At 46.2% G+C, this 20,667-nt stretch overlaps 1 protein-coding gene across 3 annotated transcripts in view; it reads left to right on the plus strand.

The window, feature by feature from the left end:
• LOC100488631 (SLAM family member 5) overlaps positions 1-20,667 on the plus strand; it is a 47,112-nt gene continuing 26,445 nt past the window's right edge. For all 3 annotated transcript variants that reach the window (XM_031891952.1, XM_031891953.1, XM_031891954.1), the window contains exons 1-3: positions 1-39; positions 1,974-2,215; positions 11,436-11,756. In XM_031891952.1, the coding sequence (XP_031747812.1) occupies positions 2,158-2,215; positions 11,436-11,756 (379 nt within the window). In that variant the 5' untranslated portion in view covers positions 1-39; positions 1,974-2,157. The remainder of the gene's footprint in view (positions 40-1,973; positions 2,216-11,435; positions 11,757-20,667) is intronic.

A 20,667-nucleotide genomic window follows, 5' to 3' on the forward strand; every position in this document is an offset into this window, starting at 1 on the left:
CAGGAGAAGATTTGCAGGACAGCACAGAAACGGAACCAGGTTTTTTTATTTTATTTTTTTATTTTTAGGGTGCCAGAGCAGGTTTGGGGAGGCTTAGCCTGCCCTAGCCTTATTGAAAATCCGCCTATGAGTTAAATATTGAGCTTTACATGTTCTTCTTGTATATTTTCATTGTCATGTATACACAATATATGTTTATGGAAAGGATATGGGATTATGGATGCACCAATTTCAGATTTTCAGCACATCTTCAGTATTTGCAAAATATGAACTCCTATGCTACTCAAACTATATACATTTATTTCAATCCATTAAAACAGTAGCCACCCCTTCCATCTAGCCTAATGTGTTTCATGCTTATCCACCACTTAATCGAATTTTGTCGCCCCTTTCGAAAAAAATAAATGACTATGGCGAAACAAGGAAATTCGTGGCGAATCCTTGCCTGCTGAATTATTTCACCCATCGCTATACTCCACTTAGTTATGTATACACCAGCCAAGTTCTTGTGTTCATTGATTTCAGCTGTTTAAATCTTCCCTCCTTCCAGGCCCTGGTGCAGCCAATCAGTAGGAGGTGGACCAGGCGCCAAGGGGGGGTGTGGCGGGATTTAAAATGCGGCCCTGTTTGTGACTTGCACTCCGTCATAAGCATAATAACATTACAACTATAGCTCCAGCTTTAAAGGGGAGGTGCGGAGGAGTCACACCCACATCTCCACCTCCATTATTCAGCATTTACCCTTAAAGTTGCTACATTCCCAACCAAGTTTCTTTAATGAGCTCATAAAACACTAACATAATAATAATAGTGAAACAAATTAATTCCATTTCATAATGTATAAAATATATATGCTCTTAAAATGAATACATATTTATACAGTGTAGTCTAGTCTAGAGAGAAGTGGAGAGTAAGAAAAAATGCAATATATAACTAGAAAGGGACGCTTGAGAACAAACTTCATGTTGGTTTGAAAAACGTGAAGTCACTGAATGAAATCTGATTGGCTGTTGTTGGCTCCGCCCACTTTTTCTAACCTTGGACCCACAGTTATATAGTAAAAACCAACTCTGAGGACCCTGGTTTTAATAGTGTCTGAATGGCAGCAATTTAAATTTCCCCACTGAAAGTCAACAAGTGACATCTGATTGGCAGTTGGTGGCTCTGCCCACTTTTTTGAACCTGGGAACTGCAGTCAGGGCCGGAACTAGGGGTAGGCAGAAGAGGCAGCTGCCTAGGGCGCAATGATTGGGGGGCGCCAGGCAGGACCCTCTCCTGCCTACCCCTAGTGCTACTTTGTCATTGCCTCCGCCGCTTGTCATTAGTGGCGGAGGCAATGACCGATCTAATCGACCCGCCCCCCCCTACACCCCCTCCTGTGCTTTGGCGCGCATGCGCCGTTCGGGGGGCGGGGAGGTGGGCGGAGTTGGCCGACCGGGTTGCCTAGGGCGCCCGGTTGGCTTGGCCCGCCCCTGACTGCAGTTACCCAGTGAAATATTTAAAGATTGGCAGCAGTTTAAATTTATACATATGTAGCTTATAGGTGAAATCTGATTGGCTGTTGTTGGCCCCACCCAGTTTTCTAAACTTGGAATGTAGTCACCAAGTGACAAACAAGTTTGGGGACCCTGACATTAAACATGTGAGAATGGCAACAGTTAAAATTTCCCCACTGAAACCCACTTTTTTCTAACCTTGAAGTATAAAGTCACCCAGTGACTGACTGTGCAAAGTTTGAGAACCCTGGCATTAAATCAATAAAATCCAATAGGTGAAATCTGATTGGCTGTTGGTGGCTCCGCCGACTTTTTCAAAACTTAGACTGCAGTCCCCTAGTGACCAAGTGTGAAAAGTTTGGGGACCCTGGGGTTATTACTGTGAGAATGGCAGCAGGTTGGATTTCTGACAAGTCAATAGGAAAAATCTGATCCGCCCACTATTGAGCATCCAACATTCATTCTATTTTTATTCAGGCTGAGCCAATGACGGTGTGACTCAAGTTTGGTGGGTGTGGCCTCACAGCTGTACGATTGGCAGCAGTCAAAGTGCTTTATAAGCAAAGCTTTCTGCGGAGCTGCTCCTGTACAGGGAGGAGACACATGTTGGTGAGCAAAGAGCAGAGATCTCAGCCCCACAGTGTAACAGTCTCACAGCAACATGTTCTGTCTCTTTATTCATCTCTCTCTCTCATTCCTGTTCCCGGCAGCTTCCCCAGGTGAGTTACTCACAGTCTGTACCATTGTGTGTTACTGAGCTATAGGGGATAGTAGGTCTGGGGGTAGTAGTACTGTAGGCTTGTTACTCACAGTCTGTACCATTGTGTGTTACTGAGCTATAGGGGATAGTAGGTCTGGGGATAGTAGTACTGTAGGCTTGTTACTCACAGTCTGTACCATTGTGTGTTACTGAGCTATAGGGGATAGTAGGTCTGGGGATAGTAGTACTGTAGGCTTGTTACTCACAGTCTGTACCATTGTGTGTTACTGAGCTATAGGGGATAGTAGGTCTGGGGCTAGTAGTACTGAAGGCTTGTTACTCACAGTCTGTACCATTGTGTGTTACTGAGCTATAGGGGATAGTAGGTCTGGGGATAGTAGTACTGTAGGCTTGTTACTCACAGTCTGTACCATTGTGTGTTACTGAGCTATAGGGGATAGTAGGTCTGGGGCTAGTAGTACTGAAGGCTTGTTACTCACAGTCTGTACCATTATGTGTTACTGAGCTATAGGGGATAGTAGGTCTGGGGGTAGTAGTACTGTAGGCTTGTTACTCACAGTCTGTACCATTGTGTGTTACTGAGCTATAGGGGATAGTAGGTCTGGGGGTAGTAGTACTGTAGGCTTGTTACTCACAGTCTGTACCATTGTGTGTTACTGAGCTATAGGGGATAATAGGTCTGGGGGTAGTAGTACTGTAGGCTTGTTACTCACAGTCTGTACCATTGTGTGTTACTGAGCTATAGGGGATAATAGGTCTGGGGGTAGTAGTACTGTAGGCGTGTTACTCACAGTCTGTACCATTGTGTGTTACTGAGCTATAGGGGATAGTAGGTCTGGGGATAGTAGTACTGTAGGCGTGTTACTCATGAACTCAACACACTGTCATGTCTAATTAGCAAGGTGATTATACTAATGCTTTAGTACAATCAGACAGACAGTGAGTAACGTTTATGGTTTATGATTACTTATATACTGTAATTAGAATTTAATTAAGGTTTTTATGATCATTCAAAGGGTTATATACAGTATATATATATATATGTTATTTGCTGCTTTGGTTAATGTTTGAATAGTTTTATTTTGTTATATGTTTTGGAATATAATTCACATGATTTTGTGGAAAAATGTATTTGTGTGTGGGAGGGAAATTAGATTGTAAGCTCCCCTGTGACAGGGAATGTTGTAAATAATCTGTGTAACAGCATCTTTCAGCCTATGTAACTAAAGAGTAATTCAGTATCAGATCTGGTATTAAGTTTTATAACCTGGGGTTAATGGATAAGGGATATGGGAAGCTGGGTGCTTTCCTTTTGGTGGAAATGTTCTAGAAATACAGCCCTGGCTGATGTATATCTTATCTGAAAGAAGGGGAAATGTCAACAACGTAAGCTGGATTCCACTACAGCATTAGTAAGTAACTGTAGGGGTTTACCAAAAACAGGCCCTTAGGACAGGAACCCCTAGGACAGACCACAGGGTGGTGCTGGGAAACAGGGACACTGGGATGACTGGGTTGTCAATAGTTAATAGGGTGTACACCTGTAGTTCGGGTTATGGCCACAGGGTGGTGCATAGGCCCATATAAGGGATAGCAGCCATGTGCTGAGGTTCAGTCCGGCAGACATCTTGGGCACTGCTCCAGGCAGGAGTACCCCAGGTACTGCTTATTTAGAAGTTCTGGTAATAGATTGCTCCAGGAGTAATATGTAGAACAAAGTAGGTTAGAATGGGCAGACATGACCCCTCCAGGAGTGGTAGTGAGGTTATGACCTCCCAGCGTTACATCTGCTGGAGTGCAGGGCCACAAGTGGCTAGGGAAGGTGTACCAAGGCACCACTAGTCCAGGATCTCGGATTTGAGGATGCTTCATGTGAGTACCGGTGTGGGTCCTTGTGGAAATGCTTCTAGCGTGAGTACCGGGGAGGGCTCCAAGAGGGGGTGCCTCTGCCGAGAGTACCGGGAAGGTTTCCTAGATGGGAGCATGTGGCGGGAGTACCGTGAAGTAGTCCAACAGAAAATGAGTATCAATGAGTAGTAAGGAGATATGCCCTGCACTGTGTACCAATTATATGTTTGCCACTCCTGGAGAGGACCCTGCCTAATAAACCGTGCATCTAGTTCAACTACAACTATCGTGTCTGTGTACCTGAGCATCTGCCTTGCCCAGAGGACCACTACCACGTTGGTAAGAAACAACCCCAGGGAGGGGTACATCTGCCAGGGGTACGTGGGTCCCAAGAGGGGCATAGAAACCTGTTTAGTTCCCAGGGGGAGGATTAGTTCCACAACACCATCCCTGGGTGGAGGCACGCCATTGCTGGGAAACGCCTGTCCCCCAAAGTAAGCGGGGGCTCAGGGCTCCTGTAGCGCCAAGTAAAGCAGTAGTACCACAGTGGCTGCACAGGTGGGCTACATTTGGAGGCACTGCTGAGATGAGAGCAGGAACCGTTTAGCAGACAGGGCTCTAAAGGAACTGAGGCCTAGTGTGTCTGTGAAACCCTTTTTCCCGATCGGGCTAGATTTGGGCCACCCTGATCCGCATCCCCAGGGGGGAATTGGCGCCAAAGAGGAGCAAGGCAGCTCCTGCCAATAGGATTGCAGGCAAGTGGGCGCCAAAGAGAGAGCCGGGGAAGACACGTGAAATAGGGGCGTGCCAGAGGGTGACGCGCCCTTGATTTGCCTATTGACCGGCCCGTGAGGCCGGCTGGCCAATAAGAAGCCTTAGAAAGGGCGCCAGTGAGCCAGGGAGTGACGATGCGACCTGACGTCACGGGGGCCATTTTGGATCAGTTCCAAGTACTACACAGCGTGAGCAGGGTGTGCGACTGGCTGCTGTATGATACCATGGAGACACCTGTGCCAAAAGTGTGCGGTAGCGCGGGCCTTGAGTCCCTACTGGTGCAGCTTACCTACCAGCTAGCTTATGACGGCGGCGTTCGCTATGTGTGGCTCGGGTCCTTTGCTGAACAGACCACTACAAGAGGGGAGCCCCAAATGGTCCCACTATGCGGCGAGTGTGGAGAGGAGGCGCGCATGGCCTTGACTCACCCCACAGGGCGCTGTGACCACTGCGGCCATCGATGTTGGATGGGCCCCTTTAAAGATGAAGCCAAGAGCCATGGGCACAGCGCGACGCTGGCGCTGCTGTTCCAACTGAGCAATGGAAAGTTCAGCTCCTCACAGCACAGCGGGCACTCGGAGGTGAGTGATGACGCCCAAGCGGCGGAGGCCCCCGCGATACCCGTGCTAGTACCCGAGTTAGAGGCGGTTACTGATAATGTGCCCACAAGGGATGAGAGCCCTGTAGCCCCGGAGGGGGTGAAAGAGGGGTCCCGGCCAGTTACTCCAGAAGGGGAGGGAGAAGGGAGCGGGCCTGCGCCCGGCTTGCCTGTCATCCAAGGTGCCATACCTATGCCCCAGGGCCCGGATAGCATACCCCAGAGGGAGCTGCCCATTTCTGCTCAGGTGGAGAGTGAGGCCACCGTAGCCCAAACCGGAGAGAAGTCCCCAGGGACCCCGGAAACCCCAGCCTACAGAGAGGTTATCAGGGTAGGGGCTAAGCCATCAGTGGGGGCCCGTGGGTCTGCCAGCAGCAATACTTCCAGAGTGGATGAGAAAGGGGATGACCCTGAAGAGGAGGATGTCTATAGCCCTCAGTTGTTTAAATTACCTGACCCATGTTATGCCCCAAGAAAGATCCCTAAAGAGGAAGAAAAAGACTTTTGGGTTCTGCCAGAGAAAGCTGACCCTGATATATTCTGCAGAGTTTCTAGAATCCAAAGGGTCATGAACTACAAAATCTTTCGCCTATGGGGGTATTTTATGCCATATGCCCCACTGTGGGTATATGACAAGATGGAATCCATGATGGATGATTGGGTGAAAGCAGAGATCACCTCTAAAGAGAAAAAGGTAGGCCGTGCCTTGTTACATCCAGATGAGGGAAAGAGGATGGCTGCCAAAAGATTTATCCGCTCAATAGAGAAAGAGTGGTGGTGGGGGCGCACAGTCCTGCGCCATACTGTCCACAGCTGTGGGCGCAAGCACCCAGAGTCCAGGTACTTCAGTGTGGAAGTAGATTTGCCAAATGGGGAGCGGGTAGAGAAACCCCATCCCAACTACTACGCACCGTATGAAGATATTAAATTGCGGTTTGGATACATGGTGTGAGTAGCCTCAGGAGGCATCCATCAACCCCATGCGGGGAGTTTTCAGTTAAAGGGAGCAGCACCCACAGTTGGGGTGTACTCTCAAGGAGAGACTCACTTTCCCAAGGAAGGAACTGTTGGGGGTGGAAAGGAAACCCACACCGCAGCCAGCCGGATGGCCTGGAGTGAGGACTGTTCCAGTTGATTCCCATAGGGGAGCTGAGAAAGTTAGCCCAGGAGGGCTCCAGTTTGCAAGTTACCACAATCGGTGGATATGCAGGCCCAAGGTGGGAGCACCTTGGGATTTTGGACTCCCTCAAGGAGGAGGGGAGGGCCAGGAAAAGAAATTCTTTCTATTATTTTCTTTGCTGAAAAATAAAGAAATTGTTTTGATTTTTTGGGCAATAAGTTGTCCTTTCTCTTGTTTCAGTGTGAAATGTCTAAGGGACAGAGACTCTTGTGGGGACTTTCACAAAGACTTTGGAGGGTGGGAATGTGTTATGTCTCACTTTTCCTTTTCAGTCATCCATTGTACCCTGGCAGTCTCCTGGAGGAACTGTGAAGCGTGATGTGAAACCAACATGGTAAATGTATTGTATTTAGTAGAATGTGTGTCAGCCAGGAGGTGACAATTTTCTTGTAGGGGGAGAATGTAGGGGTTTACCAAAAACAGGCCCTTAGGACAGGAACCCCTAGGACAGACCACAGGGTGGTGCTGGGAAACAGGGACACTGGGATGACTGGGTTGTCAATAGTTAATAGGGTGTACACCTGTAGTTCGGGTTATGGCCACAGGGTGGTGCATAGGCCCATATAAGGGATAGCAGCCATGTGCTGAGGTTCAGTCCGGCAGACATCTTGGGCACTGCTCCAGGCAGGAGTACCCCAGGTACTGCTTATTTAGAAGTTCTGGTAATAGATTGCTCCAGGAGTAATATGTAGAACAAAGTAGGTTAGAATGGGCAGACAGGACCCCTCCAGGAGTGGTAGTGAGGTTATGACCTCCCAGCGTTACATCTGCTGGAGTGCAGGGCCACAAGTGGCTAGGGAAGGTGTACCAAGGCACCACTAGTCCAGGATCTCGGATTTGAGGATGCTTCATGTGAGTACCGGTGTGGGTCCTTGTGGAAATGCTTCTAGCGTGAGTACCGGGGAGGGCTCCAAGAGGGGGTGCCTCTGCCGAGAGTACCGGGAAGGTTTCCTAGATGGGAGCATGTGGCGGGAGTACCGTGAAGTAGTCCAACAGAAAATGAGTATCAATGAGTAGTAAGGAGATATGCCCTGCACTGTGTACCAATTATATGTTTGCCACTCCTGGAGAGGACCCTGCCTAATAAACCGTGCATCTAGTTCAACTACAACTATCGTGTCTGTGTACCTGAGCATCTGCCTTGCCCAGAGGACCACTACCACGTTGGTAAGAAACAACCCCAGGGAGGGGTACATCTGCCAGGGTTACGTGGGTCCCAAGAGGGGCATAGAAACCTGTTTAGTTCCCAGGGGGAGGATTAGTTCCACAACACTATCCCTGGGTGGAGGCACGCCATTGCTGGGAAACGCCTGTCCCCCAAAGTAAGCGGGGGCTCAGGGCTCCTGTAGCGCCAAGTAAAGCAGTAGTACCACAGTGGCTGCACAGGTGGGCTACATAACATTTATGATTTATGATTACTGATATACTGTAATTAGAATATCAGGTTGTTATGATCATTGCATTCAAAGGGTTATATACAAATATGTTATTTGGGACTGATGGGAATGTGATAGGGACCTTAGATTGTAAGCTCCACTGGGGCAGGGACTGATGGGAATGTGATAGGGACCTTAGATTGTAAGCTCCACTGGGGCAGGGGCTGATGGGAATGTGATAGGGACCTTAGATTGTAAGCTCACTGGGGCAGGGGCTGATGGGAATGTGATAGGGACCTTAGATTGTAAGCTCACTGGGGCAGGGGCTGATGGGAATGTGATAGGGACCTTAGATTGTAAGCTCACTGGGGCAGGGACTGATGGGAATGTGATAGGGACCTTAGATTGTAAGCTCCACTGGGGCAGGGACTGATGGAATGTGATAGGGACCTTAGATTGTAAGCTCACTGGGGCAGGGGCTGATGGGAATGTGATAGGGACCTAGATTGTAAGCTCACTGGGGCAGGGGCTGATGGGAATGTGATAGGGACCTTGGATTGTAAGCTCCACTGGGGCAGGGGCTGATGGGAATGTGATAGGGACCTTAGATTGTAAGCTCCACTGGGGCAGGGACTGATGGGAATGTGATAGGGACCTTAGATTGTAAGCTCCACTGGGGCAGGGACTGATGGGAATGTGATAGGGACCTTAGATTGTAAACTCCCTGGGGCAGGGACTGATGGGAATGTGATAGGGACCTTAGATTGTAAGCTCCACTGGGGCAGGGACTGATGGGAATGTGATAGGGACCTTAGATTGTAAGCTCACTGGGGCAGAGACTGATGGGAATGTGATAGGGACCTTAGATTGTAAGCTCCACTGGGGCAGGGACTGATGGGAATGTGATAGGGACCTTAGATTGTAAGCTCACTGGGGCAGGGGCTGATGGGAATGTGATAGGGACCTTAGATTGTAAGCTCACTGGGGCAGGGGCTGATGGGAATGTGATAGGGACCTTGGATTGTAAGCTCCACTGGGGCAGGGGCTGATGGGAATGTGATAGGGACCTTAGATTGTAAGCTCCACTGGGGCAGGGGCTGATGGGAATGTGATAGGGACCTTAGATTGTAAGCTCCACTGGGGCAGGGACTGATGGGAATGTGATAGGGACCTTAGATTGTAAGCTCACTGGGGCAGGGACTGATGGGAATGTGATAGGGACCTTAGATTGTAAGCTCACTGGGGCAGGGACTGATGGGAATGTGATAGGGACCTTAGATTGTAAGCTTCACTGGGGCAGGAACTGATGGGAATGTGATAGGGACCTTAGATTGTAAGCTCCACTGGGGCAGGGACTGATGGGAATGTGATAGGGACCTTAGATTGTAAGCTCCACTGCGGCAGGGGCTGATGGGAATGATAGGGACCTTAGACTGTAAGCTCCACTGGGGCAGGGGCTGATGGGAATGTGATAGGGACCTTAGATTGTAAGCTCACTGGGGCAGGGACTGATGGGAATGATAGGGACCTTAGATTGTAAGCTCCACTGGGGCAGGGACTGATGGGAATGTGATAGGGACCTTAGATTGTAAGCTTCACTGGGGCAGGGACTGATGGGAATGATAGGGACCTTAGACTGTAAGCTCACTGGAGCAGGGACTGATGGGAATGTGATAGGGACCTTAGATTGTAAGCTCCACTGGGGCAGGGACTGATGGGAATGTGATAGGGACCTTAGATTGTAAGCTCCACTGGGGCAGGGGCTGATGGGAATGTGATAGGGACCTTAGACTGTAAGCTCCACTGGGGCAGGGGCTGATGGGAATGTGATAGGGACCTTAGATTGTAAGCTCCACTGGGGCAGGGACTGATGGGAATGTGATAGGGACCTTAGATTGTAAGCTCACTGGGGCAGGGACTGATGGGAATGTGATAGGGACCTTAGATTGTAAGCTCCACTGGGGCAGGGACTGATGGGAATGTGATAGGGACCTTAGATTGTAAGCTCCACTGGGGCAGGGACTGATGGGAATGTGATAGGGACCTTAGATTGTAAGCTCACTGGGGCAGGGGCTGATGGGAATGTGATAGGGACCTTAGATTGTAAGCTCCACTGGGGCAGGGACTGATGGGAATGTGATAGGGGCCTTAGATTGTAAGCTCCACTGGGGCAGGGACTGATGGGAATGTGATAGGGGCCTTAGATTGTAAGCTCACTGGGGCAGGGACTGATGGGAATGATAGGGACCTTAGATTGTAAGCTCACTGGGGCAGGGACTGATGGGAATGATAGGGACCTTAGATTGTAAGCTCCACTGGGGCAGGGGCTGATGGGAATGTGATAGGGACCTTAGATTGTAAGCTCCACTGGGGCAGGGACTGATGGGAATGATAGGGACCTTAGATTGTAAGCTCACTGGGGCAGGGGCTGATGGGAATGTGATAGGGACCTTAGATTGTAAGCTCACTGGGGCAGGGGCTGATGGGAATGTGATAGGGACCTTAGATTGTAAGCTCACTGGGGCAGGGGCTGATGGGAATGTGATAGGGACCTTAGATTGTAAGCTCACTGGGGCAGGGACTGATGGGAATGTGATAGGGACCTTAGATTGTAAGCTCACTGGGGCAGGGGCTGATGGGAATGTGATAGGGACCTTAGATTGTAAGCTCCACTGGGGCAGGGACTGATGGGAATGATAGGGACCTTAGATTGTAAGCTCCACTGGGGCAGGGACTGATGGGAATGTGATAGGGACCTTAGATTGTAAGCTCCACTGGGGCAGGGACTGATGGGAATACAAATTTAATTAAAGATACAAATTTAATTAAAAAGTAGCTTTTGGCAGAGAGCCCAGAAAGTTAACAAGCTTCAGCTGTACTTAGATACATTGTTTCTCACATTTAATTAAATAAGTGATCTTTTGGCAGAGAACCCATAAAGTTAACAATCCACACCTGCACAGAGATACAAATGTAACTAATAAGCTAAACAGGCCTCTTGGGGGAACTGAGACTCACAGATTAAAGGGCAATTTCAGCTTTTTCAGCAAAACTGTAATAACACATAAAACAAGACCCGAAAACCCCCAAAAATGTGTTCAAACTTTAAATAACCTGCCAAATTGAGTCAAATGGGAGTGGTGTTTAGGGGGCGTGGTTGTAAAAATGGGTGTGGTCAAACACATTCGCCAAATTCATATGATACTCAGTATATAATTATTGTGTGCAAGTGTTTGTTAACCTCTTGTTTAGGAGACTCAAATTAGATTGTAGAATGTGTTTACAATTAGATTATGTACCTCATTTTAATGACTTTGATAATGATTTTGTGTTAAAGTCCAGCCAGCAGATATTCATGGTCCCATCCAATGACAGGCCATTTTCTGAAATAATGTAACAATCTTTTATTTTGGAATATGAACTTCATTCTTCTTCTCTACAGCAAACCAAGGTGTCCCACTCCGGGTGAATGGGCTTGAAAAACATTCCGCCTACCTAAAAATTCATCTAGATCTGACTGTTCCTGTGTTGGAGGTTTTGTGGCTGTTTAAACCTAAAGAAAAAGAAGTCAGACTGGCGGATTTTCAGAAGCCGCACTTTGAGATCAGGTTTCCTCAGTTCCACAACCGACTAGAACCATTAGACAGCGGAACAACACTACGAATCAGTGACCTGAGGATGGAAGACAGTGGGATATACACAGCAGCCATTTCTTATACTGACCAGGAAACAAAGAGACTCACATTTAATCTCACCGTGTATGGTAGGTGCTATTTGTACATATACTTAATGCAATACAGATATGGGGTCCCTTACCTGAAAACCCGTTATATAGAAAGCTCAGAATTACAGGAAGTCCATCTCCTATAGACTCCATTTCAAGAAAGACAGTTTCCTTTTTAACATGATTTCCATTTTCTCTGTAATAATAAAACAGTACCTGTACTTGATCCCAACTAAGATATAATTACCCCTTATTGGGGGCAGAACAGCCCTATTGGGTTTATTTAATGGTTAAATGATTCCCTTTTCTCTGTAATAATAAAACAGTACCTGTACTTGATCCCAACTAAGATATAATTACCCCTTATTGGGGGCAGAACAGTCCTATTGGGTTTATTTAATGGTTAAATGATTCCCTTTTCTCTGTAATAATAAAACAGTACCTGTACTTGATCCCAACTAAGATATAATTACCCCTTATTGGGGCAGAACAGCCCTATTGGGTTTATTTCATGGTTAAATGATTCCCTTTTCTCTGTAATAATAAAACAGTACCTGTACTTGATCCCAACTAAGATATAATTACCCCTTATTGGGGGCAGAACAGCCCTATTGGGTTTATTTAATGGTTAAATGATTCCCTTTTCTCTGTAATAATAAAACAGTACCTGTACTTGATCCCAACTAAGATATAATTACCCCTTATTGGGGCAGAACAGCCCTATTGGGTTTATTTCATGGTTAAATGATTCCCTTTTCTCTGTAATAATAAAACAGTACCTGTACTTGATCCCAACTAAGATATAATTACCCCTTATTGGGGCAGAACAGCCCTATTGGGTTTATTTCATGGTTAAATGATTCCCTTTTCTCTGTAATAATAAAACAGTACCTGTACTTGATCCCAACTAAGATATAATTACCCCTTATTGGAGGCAGAACAATCCTATTGGGTTTATTTTGTGTTTAAGGTATGGAGATCCAAATACCAGAAAGATTCCTTATTCAGAAAACCCCAGGCCCCCAGTATTCTGGATAACAGATCCTATACCTGTATTTACACAATTTAGTATGATTAAAGCTGGCCATACACGGGGAGATCCGCTTGCTTGGTGATGTCGCCAAGCGAGCGGATCTTCACCCGATATCCCCACCTACGAGTGGGCGATATCGGGGAGGCATGTAGGCGAATTCGATCGTTTGGCCCTGGGGCTAAACGATTGAATTCTACAGCGGCAATGAGGCAGTCGGTTTGGGGACCGCATCAATGAGCCCCGGTCCGACTGGATTTTCTAACCTGGTCGATCGATATCAGGCCAATTTCAGGAAATCCAGTCGGATCAGGGCTCGTTGATGCAGTCCCCTCGGTTCTGCCCCTACATGGGCCGATAAGCTGCCAAATCAGTCTAAGGGACCAAGGGACCTTAAGTCCAGGACAGTCCAGCTGGCGGCCCACACAGCACACGTGGCCAGGCAAGAGATTTTTATGGCCTTCATTGGTTCCCAGTGTGGCTGCTGAATCAGGTATTCTGACCACTAACCATTCTGTTGGATAAATAAATTATTATTGTTTCTCTGTACTGTTGTTGTTTTGTTGCCTCTTTATATATTTTAGCTTTGTCACAATGTGTTTATGGTTTACAGGGGTCTCTATATAGTCAGGGGGACTTACTACACATAGCACACAGGCAGGGTGAAGGTGAATTGTTAGCCCCCGGGGCCCCTACCGTGCACCCTAACCCCCTGCAGGGCCCCCCAACTTCCTCCCCTGAGCGTGCATAAGTCAAGACACCAGTAGCCGGGGGCGCCGACAGGGATCAGGTCTGGGGCCCACCGGGGTTTTTCCCACTGTCCCGGCGGGCCAGTCAGACCCTGGTTACAGTTCTAGTGCGACAATTCTCTGCTCAGTATGTTCCTCCAGCTGGGGCGATCCTCCAGTTACCTAAAATTCACAGTCACTATGAGCTATTCCAACCAACCAGGGCCGGAACTAAGGGCAGGCAGAAGAGGCGCCTAAGGTGCAGGGGTGAGGGGGTCACTCAGAAAGTACCTCTTCTGCCTGCCCCTAGTCCGGCATCTCTTACCCCCACTGTAGCTTGTCACCATGCCATTCATCCAACATGCTCACACACGGGGGGGGGGGTTAGGGGGCGAGGAGGTTGGCCTATTGTGCTCGGACGGCTTGGCCGCCTCTGATAGAAGCACTTACCTGCTCAGTACTCGGCTCCTGCAAGCTTCTTTCTCCTGAAGGCTACTATTGGTGTATATATAAATATAATGACACTAAGCAGACAAGAAGAACACACACAAATTATTTAAACATTGTTTCCAGCTTTGGAGCAGGGAACTTTTACTAGAATTTTAGAGTTGAGAAAACTGACAACAGAATAATGGGAGACCTTCACTGAGACTAATCCAAAGAGAAATGTGGAATATAATAAAGATGGAAAACAAAAGCCTGCTTATTAGCAGTCTAAATATGAAAATATCTTGGGAACCAAATAAAGAACCAGTTCATTTTTTAGGTTTAGATCCCCTTTAAACCTGACACAAACACAGAAGAGCCTGTTCCTATTCTACACTATATTGAATATACAATATTGTTATGCCGACAAGACTATTCAGGGTCGGACTGGGCCACCGGGACACCAGGAAAAATCCCGGTGGGCCCCGGCGGCCTAGACCCGACCCTTGCCGGTGCTCCCCCTCCCGACTGCTCCTCCTCTGATGCATCAAATTTACGTGCTCGGAGGAGGACGTCGGGAGGGGGGCCCTGCAAGGGGGGTTAGGGGGGCCCTTGCGGGAGGGGTTAGGGGACACGCCTGGCTGGGGGCAACTGCAGGGCCCCTGGGACAGGAGTCCCGGTGGGCCCTTCACCCCCCAGTCCGACCCTGAGACTATTCTACAGATGGCAATTATAAGAATTATCACCCAGAAGATAAAACATTTTTGGTGATTTTTCTAATACAATTTTGGTGAACTTGCAACAAGTTTGCCTATAGGTTATAGGTTTTCTTTTCCCCTTGAATATGCAAGATCAGCCCCTTAGAGAGCACATGTACCTCCCATAATCAGGATGACATATGAAATGTAAATCTCTATGTTAAAATAATAATAATGTAAGAAATTGGAATAAACAGGTATAAAAAAAGCTCACAAAGTCAAATATTCTAAATCTGTTTTACAGTGGAATCTACCAATGATAGGGAGCATCAGTTCCTCCATGCCATATCTCTATTTACCACTAGAGGGAGCATCTGCACAACATATATGCCTGTAACCATTCAGGTTTACAAAACTCAAACACCTGCTTTGCCAACAGAAAAACAAAATGATTATTTCAAGGTTTTCCAGAAACTAAAGTTCTGCCGTTCAACTACTGTTTTTTTTTCACCCTAAAATGTGTAGGGTGTAAAAGTATTCATATGTGCACTTCTTTGAGGGGTTCGCTATCGATTTATGGTTGTGATCCATTAGCTCAAAGGACATGTAAACCTCACACACAAAAATGTAATCAGTGAACCGCCTCTTTGAAATCTTTCAATACCTCAACCTGCCACACTGGTTGTCCAGAGGTTAAAAGTAAGGCTGCAACATCTCCTTAATCACTTAGATTTCCTTCTCCTCCTGTAACCCACTCGGTCCCCTCCCTTAGGAATTTGCTTTAACTTCTGGCTTGTGGGCATGCTCAGTTGTTCTAAACTCAGATTACTAAACACGCCCCCCAGTCTAGCAGCCAATGAAGAGAGGGCATTGCTGGTTCCCATAGAAACTCAGCTCTAGCTGTCTGCTTCAATATTTTTCTCCTGAGCTCAGCTTTACCATTACAGGGCTCAAACAAAGCAGAACTTTTATCAGAGACGGTTGTGCCTGTGTGAGCCTGTATTCTTGATGCAATGTATGCTGAATAAGGGTCTGTGTGTGTGTATGCTGTTTGCAGATTTAAATTTATCCAATTATGTATCATTGGAAAAATGGCCAACGGGTGAAAGCTGCTATTTGCTTTAGGAAAATGTGATGGTGCTGGCGAGTGGGGGGGATATATGCAGTACAAATAATGCCATTTAGGTGGGGGAGAGGTGCCCAACTGATATACATTGCAGGCAAATGTAGGTTATATGTCCTTTAAATGGGTTTTATTTAGTTTTATAGCGTGAATGGCAGTGGGTACTGACACCCCAGGCACATTATATACAGTGAGACGCAGTCTGTATTTACAAACCCAGCACATTATATACAGCGAGAGGCAGTGGGTACAGATGGCAGATATTCAGGCCCTGGCACTATAACACTGGCACTGATACACAGCATTGGTTTGTTTCCCAGCTGTGCAGTCTCATGAGGGCTCCACTGTAACTGACTAGAAATGAACAAAACACTGACAAATGTAATAGAGAAAAAGTAAGTGCAAGAAACAACAAATATATAAAAGCACAATGAGCTTTTTCAAGGGGGAATTGGATTGGAGCAAGGGTGATAGGGATATTAAAGATGTTAGGTGACAAAAAAAAATATTTAATTTTAGCTACTGATTCAGCCTTAAGACCATATACAGTATAGTGCCTGGGTATAGCGCCTGTGTATAGTGCCTGTGTATAGTACCTGTGTATAGTGCCTGTGTATAGTACCTGTGTATAGTACCTGTGTATAGTACCTGTGTATAGTGCCTGGGTATAGTGCCTGGGTATAGTACCTGTATATAGTGCCTGGGTATAGTGCCTGTGTATAGTGCCTGGGTATAGTGCCTGTGTATAGTGCCTGGGTATAGTGCCTGGGTATAGTGCCTGGGTATAGTACCTGTATATAGTGCCTGGGTATAGTGCCTGGGTATAGTGCCTGTGTATAGTACCTGTGTATAGTGCCTGGGTATAGTGCCTGGGTATAGTACCTGTATATAGTGCCTGGGTATAGTGCCTGTGTATAGTGCCTGGGTATAGTGCCTGGGTATAGTGCCTGGGTATAGTGCCTGGGTATAGTGCCTGGGTATAGTACCTGTATATAGTGCCTGGGTATAGTGCCTGTGTATAGTGCCTGGGTATAGTGCCTGTGTATAGTACCTGTGTATAGTACCTGTGTATAGTGCCTGTGTATAGTACCTGTGTATAGTGCCTGGGTATAGTGCCTGGGTATAGTACCTGTATATAGTGCCTGGGTATAGTGCCTGTGTATAGTGCCTGGGTATAGTGCCTGTGTATAGTGCCTGGGTATAGTGCCTGGGTATAGTGCCTGTGTATAGTACCTGTGTATAGTACCTGTGTATAGTGCCTGTGTATAGTACCTGTGTATAGTGCCTGCGTATAGTGCCTGTGTATAGTGCCTGGGTATAGTGCCTGGGTATAGTACCTGTGTATAGTACCTGTGTATAGTGCCTGTGTATAGTACCTGTGTATAGTGCCTGCGTATAGTGCCTGTGTATAGTACCTGTGTATAGTGCCTGTGGGATAAAATCTGCAGAAAAGGTTCAGAGTTGGTTCTCAGGTAAATTTTACAGCCTGCAGATCTGTCTCATTAGTCTTTATTTCTGCACTGCCTGCATCTATGCCTTGATTGGTCAATGTTACGCTCTGTCCAGAGAGCTGTGCTCTGATTGGAGAAATATACAACCAGAGCACAGCTGATTACAACAGAACCATAGCTTGAAGGAAGATTTCCTTGTTCCAGAGCAGTGCAGAAACCGAGTGAGTTTTTTTTTTATTTTAAGCTGCCAAGCAAGTTTGGGGAGGCTTAGCCCCTCCTAGCCTTATTGAAAATCCCCCTATGGAAGCAGTAGTAACATTATACCCAGTGAGTGCTGGCAGGGAGTTGGAGAAGAAAATGACAGTGAGTATGATACATCTTATCTTTCTGATTGCTACTGTGTGCAGGGTCCCCGTGGCTCCACAGTGAAACCAGCCCCAACAGTGAAAAAAGATCAACATGACCTATAGGTAACTTTATATGTACATTCATAATTTGAAAAGTCATTTTTTCGTGTCAGTATCACTTTAAGCTGCGAGTCTCATTTCCCCCAAGAGACCTGTTTAGCTTATTAGTTACAATTGTATCTCAGAGTATTCTGGGCTCTCTGCCCAAAGCTACTTATCTAATTAAGTTTGAGAAACTTTGTATCTTTTTTAGCATTCAGTGCAGGAGATAAAAGGGAAATTAGGGACTTTTCAGTAAGAATCCAGGACTGCGGGCTGAGCTGTTAAAATCAGGACTGTTCCGTGAAAATCAGGACAGTTGGGAGGGATGCTCTGTGCAGCCAACGCACCTCTGTAATATAATAGCTTTGTATTGTGTGTCGTTCTGTGCTGCATATTTAACACCCACCCTCTTTATTATTAACTGCACTAATATAGCTTCCTGGTTCCCTAACTCTTCACTAGGGCATATATAGGTGCTCCTCTATAAAACTGTAAATATAGAGAGCTGTAAGTTCACCTGCAAATTTAAAAAAAATGGGTGTTTGCTGTGTAATGCTTTTTTTAAAATGAACCTGTATTTTACTACTTTGCCTTTATGCTAAAAAACTTCACTGGGGGTCATTTATAAACACTGGGCAGCAACCTATAGCAACCAATCAGTGATTAGGCTTTTTCATCCAGCTGCAGGTTAAGCAGTCAAAGCAAATACCTGATTGGTTGCCATGGGTTACTGCCCAGGTGCAAATTAGCCCAGTCTTTATAACTAACCCCTCATAGTATATTTTACTTTATGTAGCCATGGAGGGCTCCTACAACCCACTTTGTACTTTTTCTGCAGTATGTCCAAACCCATTAGTTTAGTAGCGACCTTATGCCTTTAAAAATGGGTGGCCCTTCCATATGGGGTTAAACATATCATGGTTTGCCAAAATTATGGTCAGATTCCTGTTTTTGCAAATGTATCCGCTTGCACAAATACTAAATGATACATTAAACATGGTGTATTCACCAACCCCCTCTTTATATAATAAAAAGCCTAATGTGATAAAATGAGCTTATTTGGGTCAACATGTACCATTTAGGGGAAAAAACTGTTCATTCGCTGGGTTTGAACCATCTACGTTCTTATTTCATGTGGTAAAACATCAATGTGCTCTGTTTGCAAGTGTTTGCACACCACAACAAAAGCCTTCTACTTCCTGGAACAGAACTGGGGTTAGTGGTATATTGTAAATTAAATTAAAAATAAAATAAAGTTTTATACAGAATATAATAGTGCAGTTACTAAGCCCATGGGCAAGGTAAGCAGGCAGTTGCTAAGTACAATGGGATTGCCATGTGTAAGGTGCAAAATGAATTGGTTTAAATGTAATCAGTGTGATTGGCTGCTGGTGGCCCCACCCACTTTTTATAACCTTCAATACATAGTCAGTAACTGGCTGAGCAAAGTTTGGGAATAAATAGTGTGAGAAAGGCAGCAGTATAAAAATAAACAAATGAAATTTGATTGAAATTGGTGAAATCTGATTGGCTGTTGGTGGCTCTACTAACTTTTTCTAACCCTTAACCTTAGTCCCCCAGTGGCCAACTGTGAAAAGTTTGGGGATATTGGCATTAAACGTGAGAGCATGGCAGCACTTTAAATCTTCCCATCAAAATCAATGAAATAAATCTGATTGGCTGTCTGTGGCTCCACCCACTTTTTTCAGACTTTGAATTATTGTCACCCAGTGACACAGTTTGGGGATCCTGGCATAAATAGTATAAGAATGGCAGCATTTTAAATTTTAACCAAAAAAAATTCAAAAGATGAAATCTGATTGGCTTTTGGTGGCTCCACCCACTGCAGTCCTCCGCCCACTTTTTCTGACCTTGAACTGCAGTTACCTGGTGACTAACTCTGCAAAGTTTGGGGACCTTAGAAGTAATATTTAAAGAATGGCAGCAGTTTAAATTTAAACCAATAAAAGTCTATAGTTGAAATCTGATTGGCTGTTGTTGGCTCCACCCAGTTTTTTAACCTTCAGATGTAGTCCCCCAGGGACAAACTGTGCAAAGTTTGGTAACCCTGGCATTAAACCAGTAAAATTCAATAGGTGAAATCTGATTTGCTCTTGGTGGCTCCACCCGCTTTTTCAAACATAAAACTGCAGTCCCCTAATGACCAACCGTGAGTTTGGGGACCCCGGGGTTAATTCTGTGAGAATGGCAGCAGGTTGGATTTCCCCATTGAAAGTCAATAAGTGAAATCTGATTGGGTGTTGGTTGTTCCGCCCAATTTTTTTTAACCTTGAACCACAGTTACCTGGTGCCTAACTGCAAAGTTTGGGGACCCCGGTGTTATTACTGTGAGAATGGCAGCAGGTTGGATTTCTGCCAAGTCAATAGGTCAATAGGGCATCTATTTTCATTCGGGGTGACCCCATGATTGTGATATTCAAGTTTGGGGGGTGTAGCTTCAAAGCTGTAAGTGTGGCAGCAGTTTGATAATCTTCCCTGTCAAAGTCAATGGGAAAATTGGGGGGTTCGGAGCGGCGCCACAAAAAGACGGGGGGCGGGACCCCTTAGAAAAGCACAAGCAGCCTGCTCCGCTATAGGGCGAAGAAGTGTGGGGAGTTTGGGTGTTGTACCCCTAAAACTGTAGGGGGAGTAGCGTTTAGAAAATGGGGGGCGCTAAGAATAAGAAGAAGCGGAAGAATCAGCTGAAGGGGAAGAACAGTCTGTGGGTTTCAGCCCAACAATTAAAAGACTGTGTCTCATGTTTACCCAGGTTTATGGGTAGGGGCTGGGGGGGGAGGGTAGGAAGAGGCTGGTATTTACAGTATAAGCAAAGCTTTGTGTTGGAGCTGCACAGATCTCAGCCCCACAGTGTAACTGTCTCACAGCAACATGTTCTGTCTCTTTATTCATCTCTCTCTCTCATTCCTGTTCCCGGCAGCTTCCCCAGGTGAGTTACTCACAGTCTGTACCATTGTGTGTTACTGAGCTATAGGGGATAGTAGGTCTGGGGGTAGTAGTACTGTAGGCTTGTTACTCACAGTCTGT

The sequence above is a fragment of the Xenopus tropicalis genome, chromosome 8, assembly GCF_000004195.4.
Source record: "Xenopus tropicalis strain Nigerian chromosome 8, UCB_Xtro_10.0, whole genome shotgun sequence".
NCBI lineage: Eukaryota > Metazoa > Chordata > Amphibia > Anura > Pipidae > Xenopus > Xenopus tropicalis.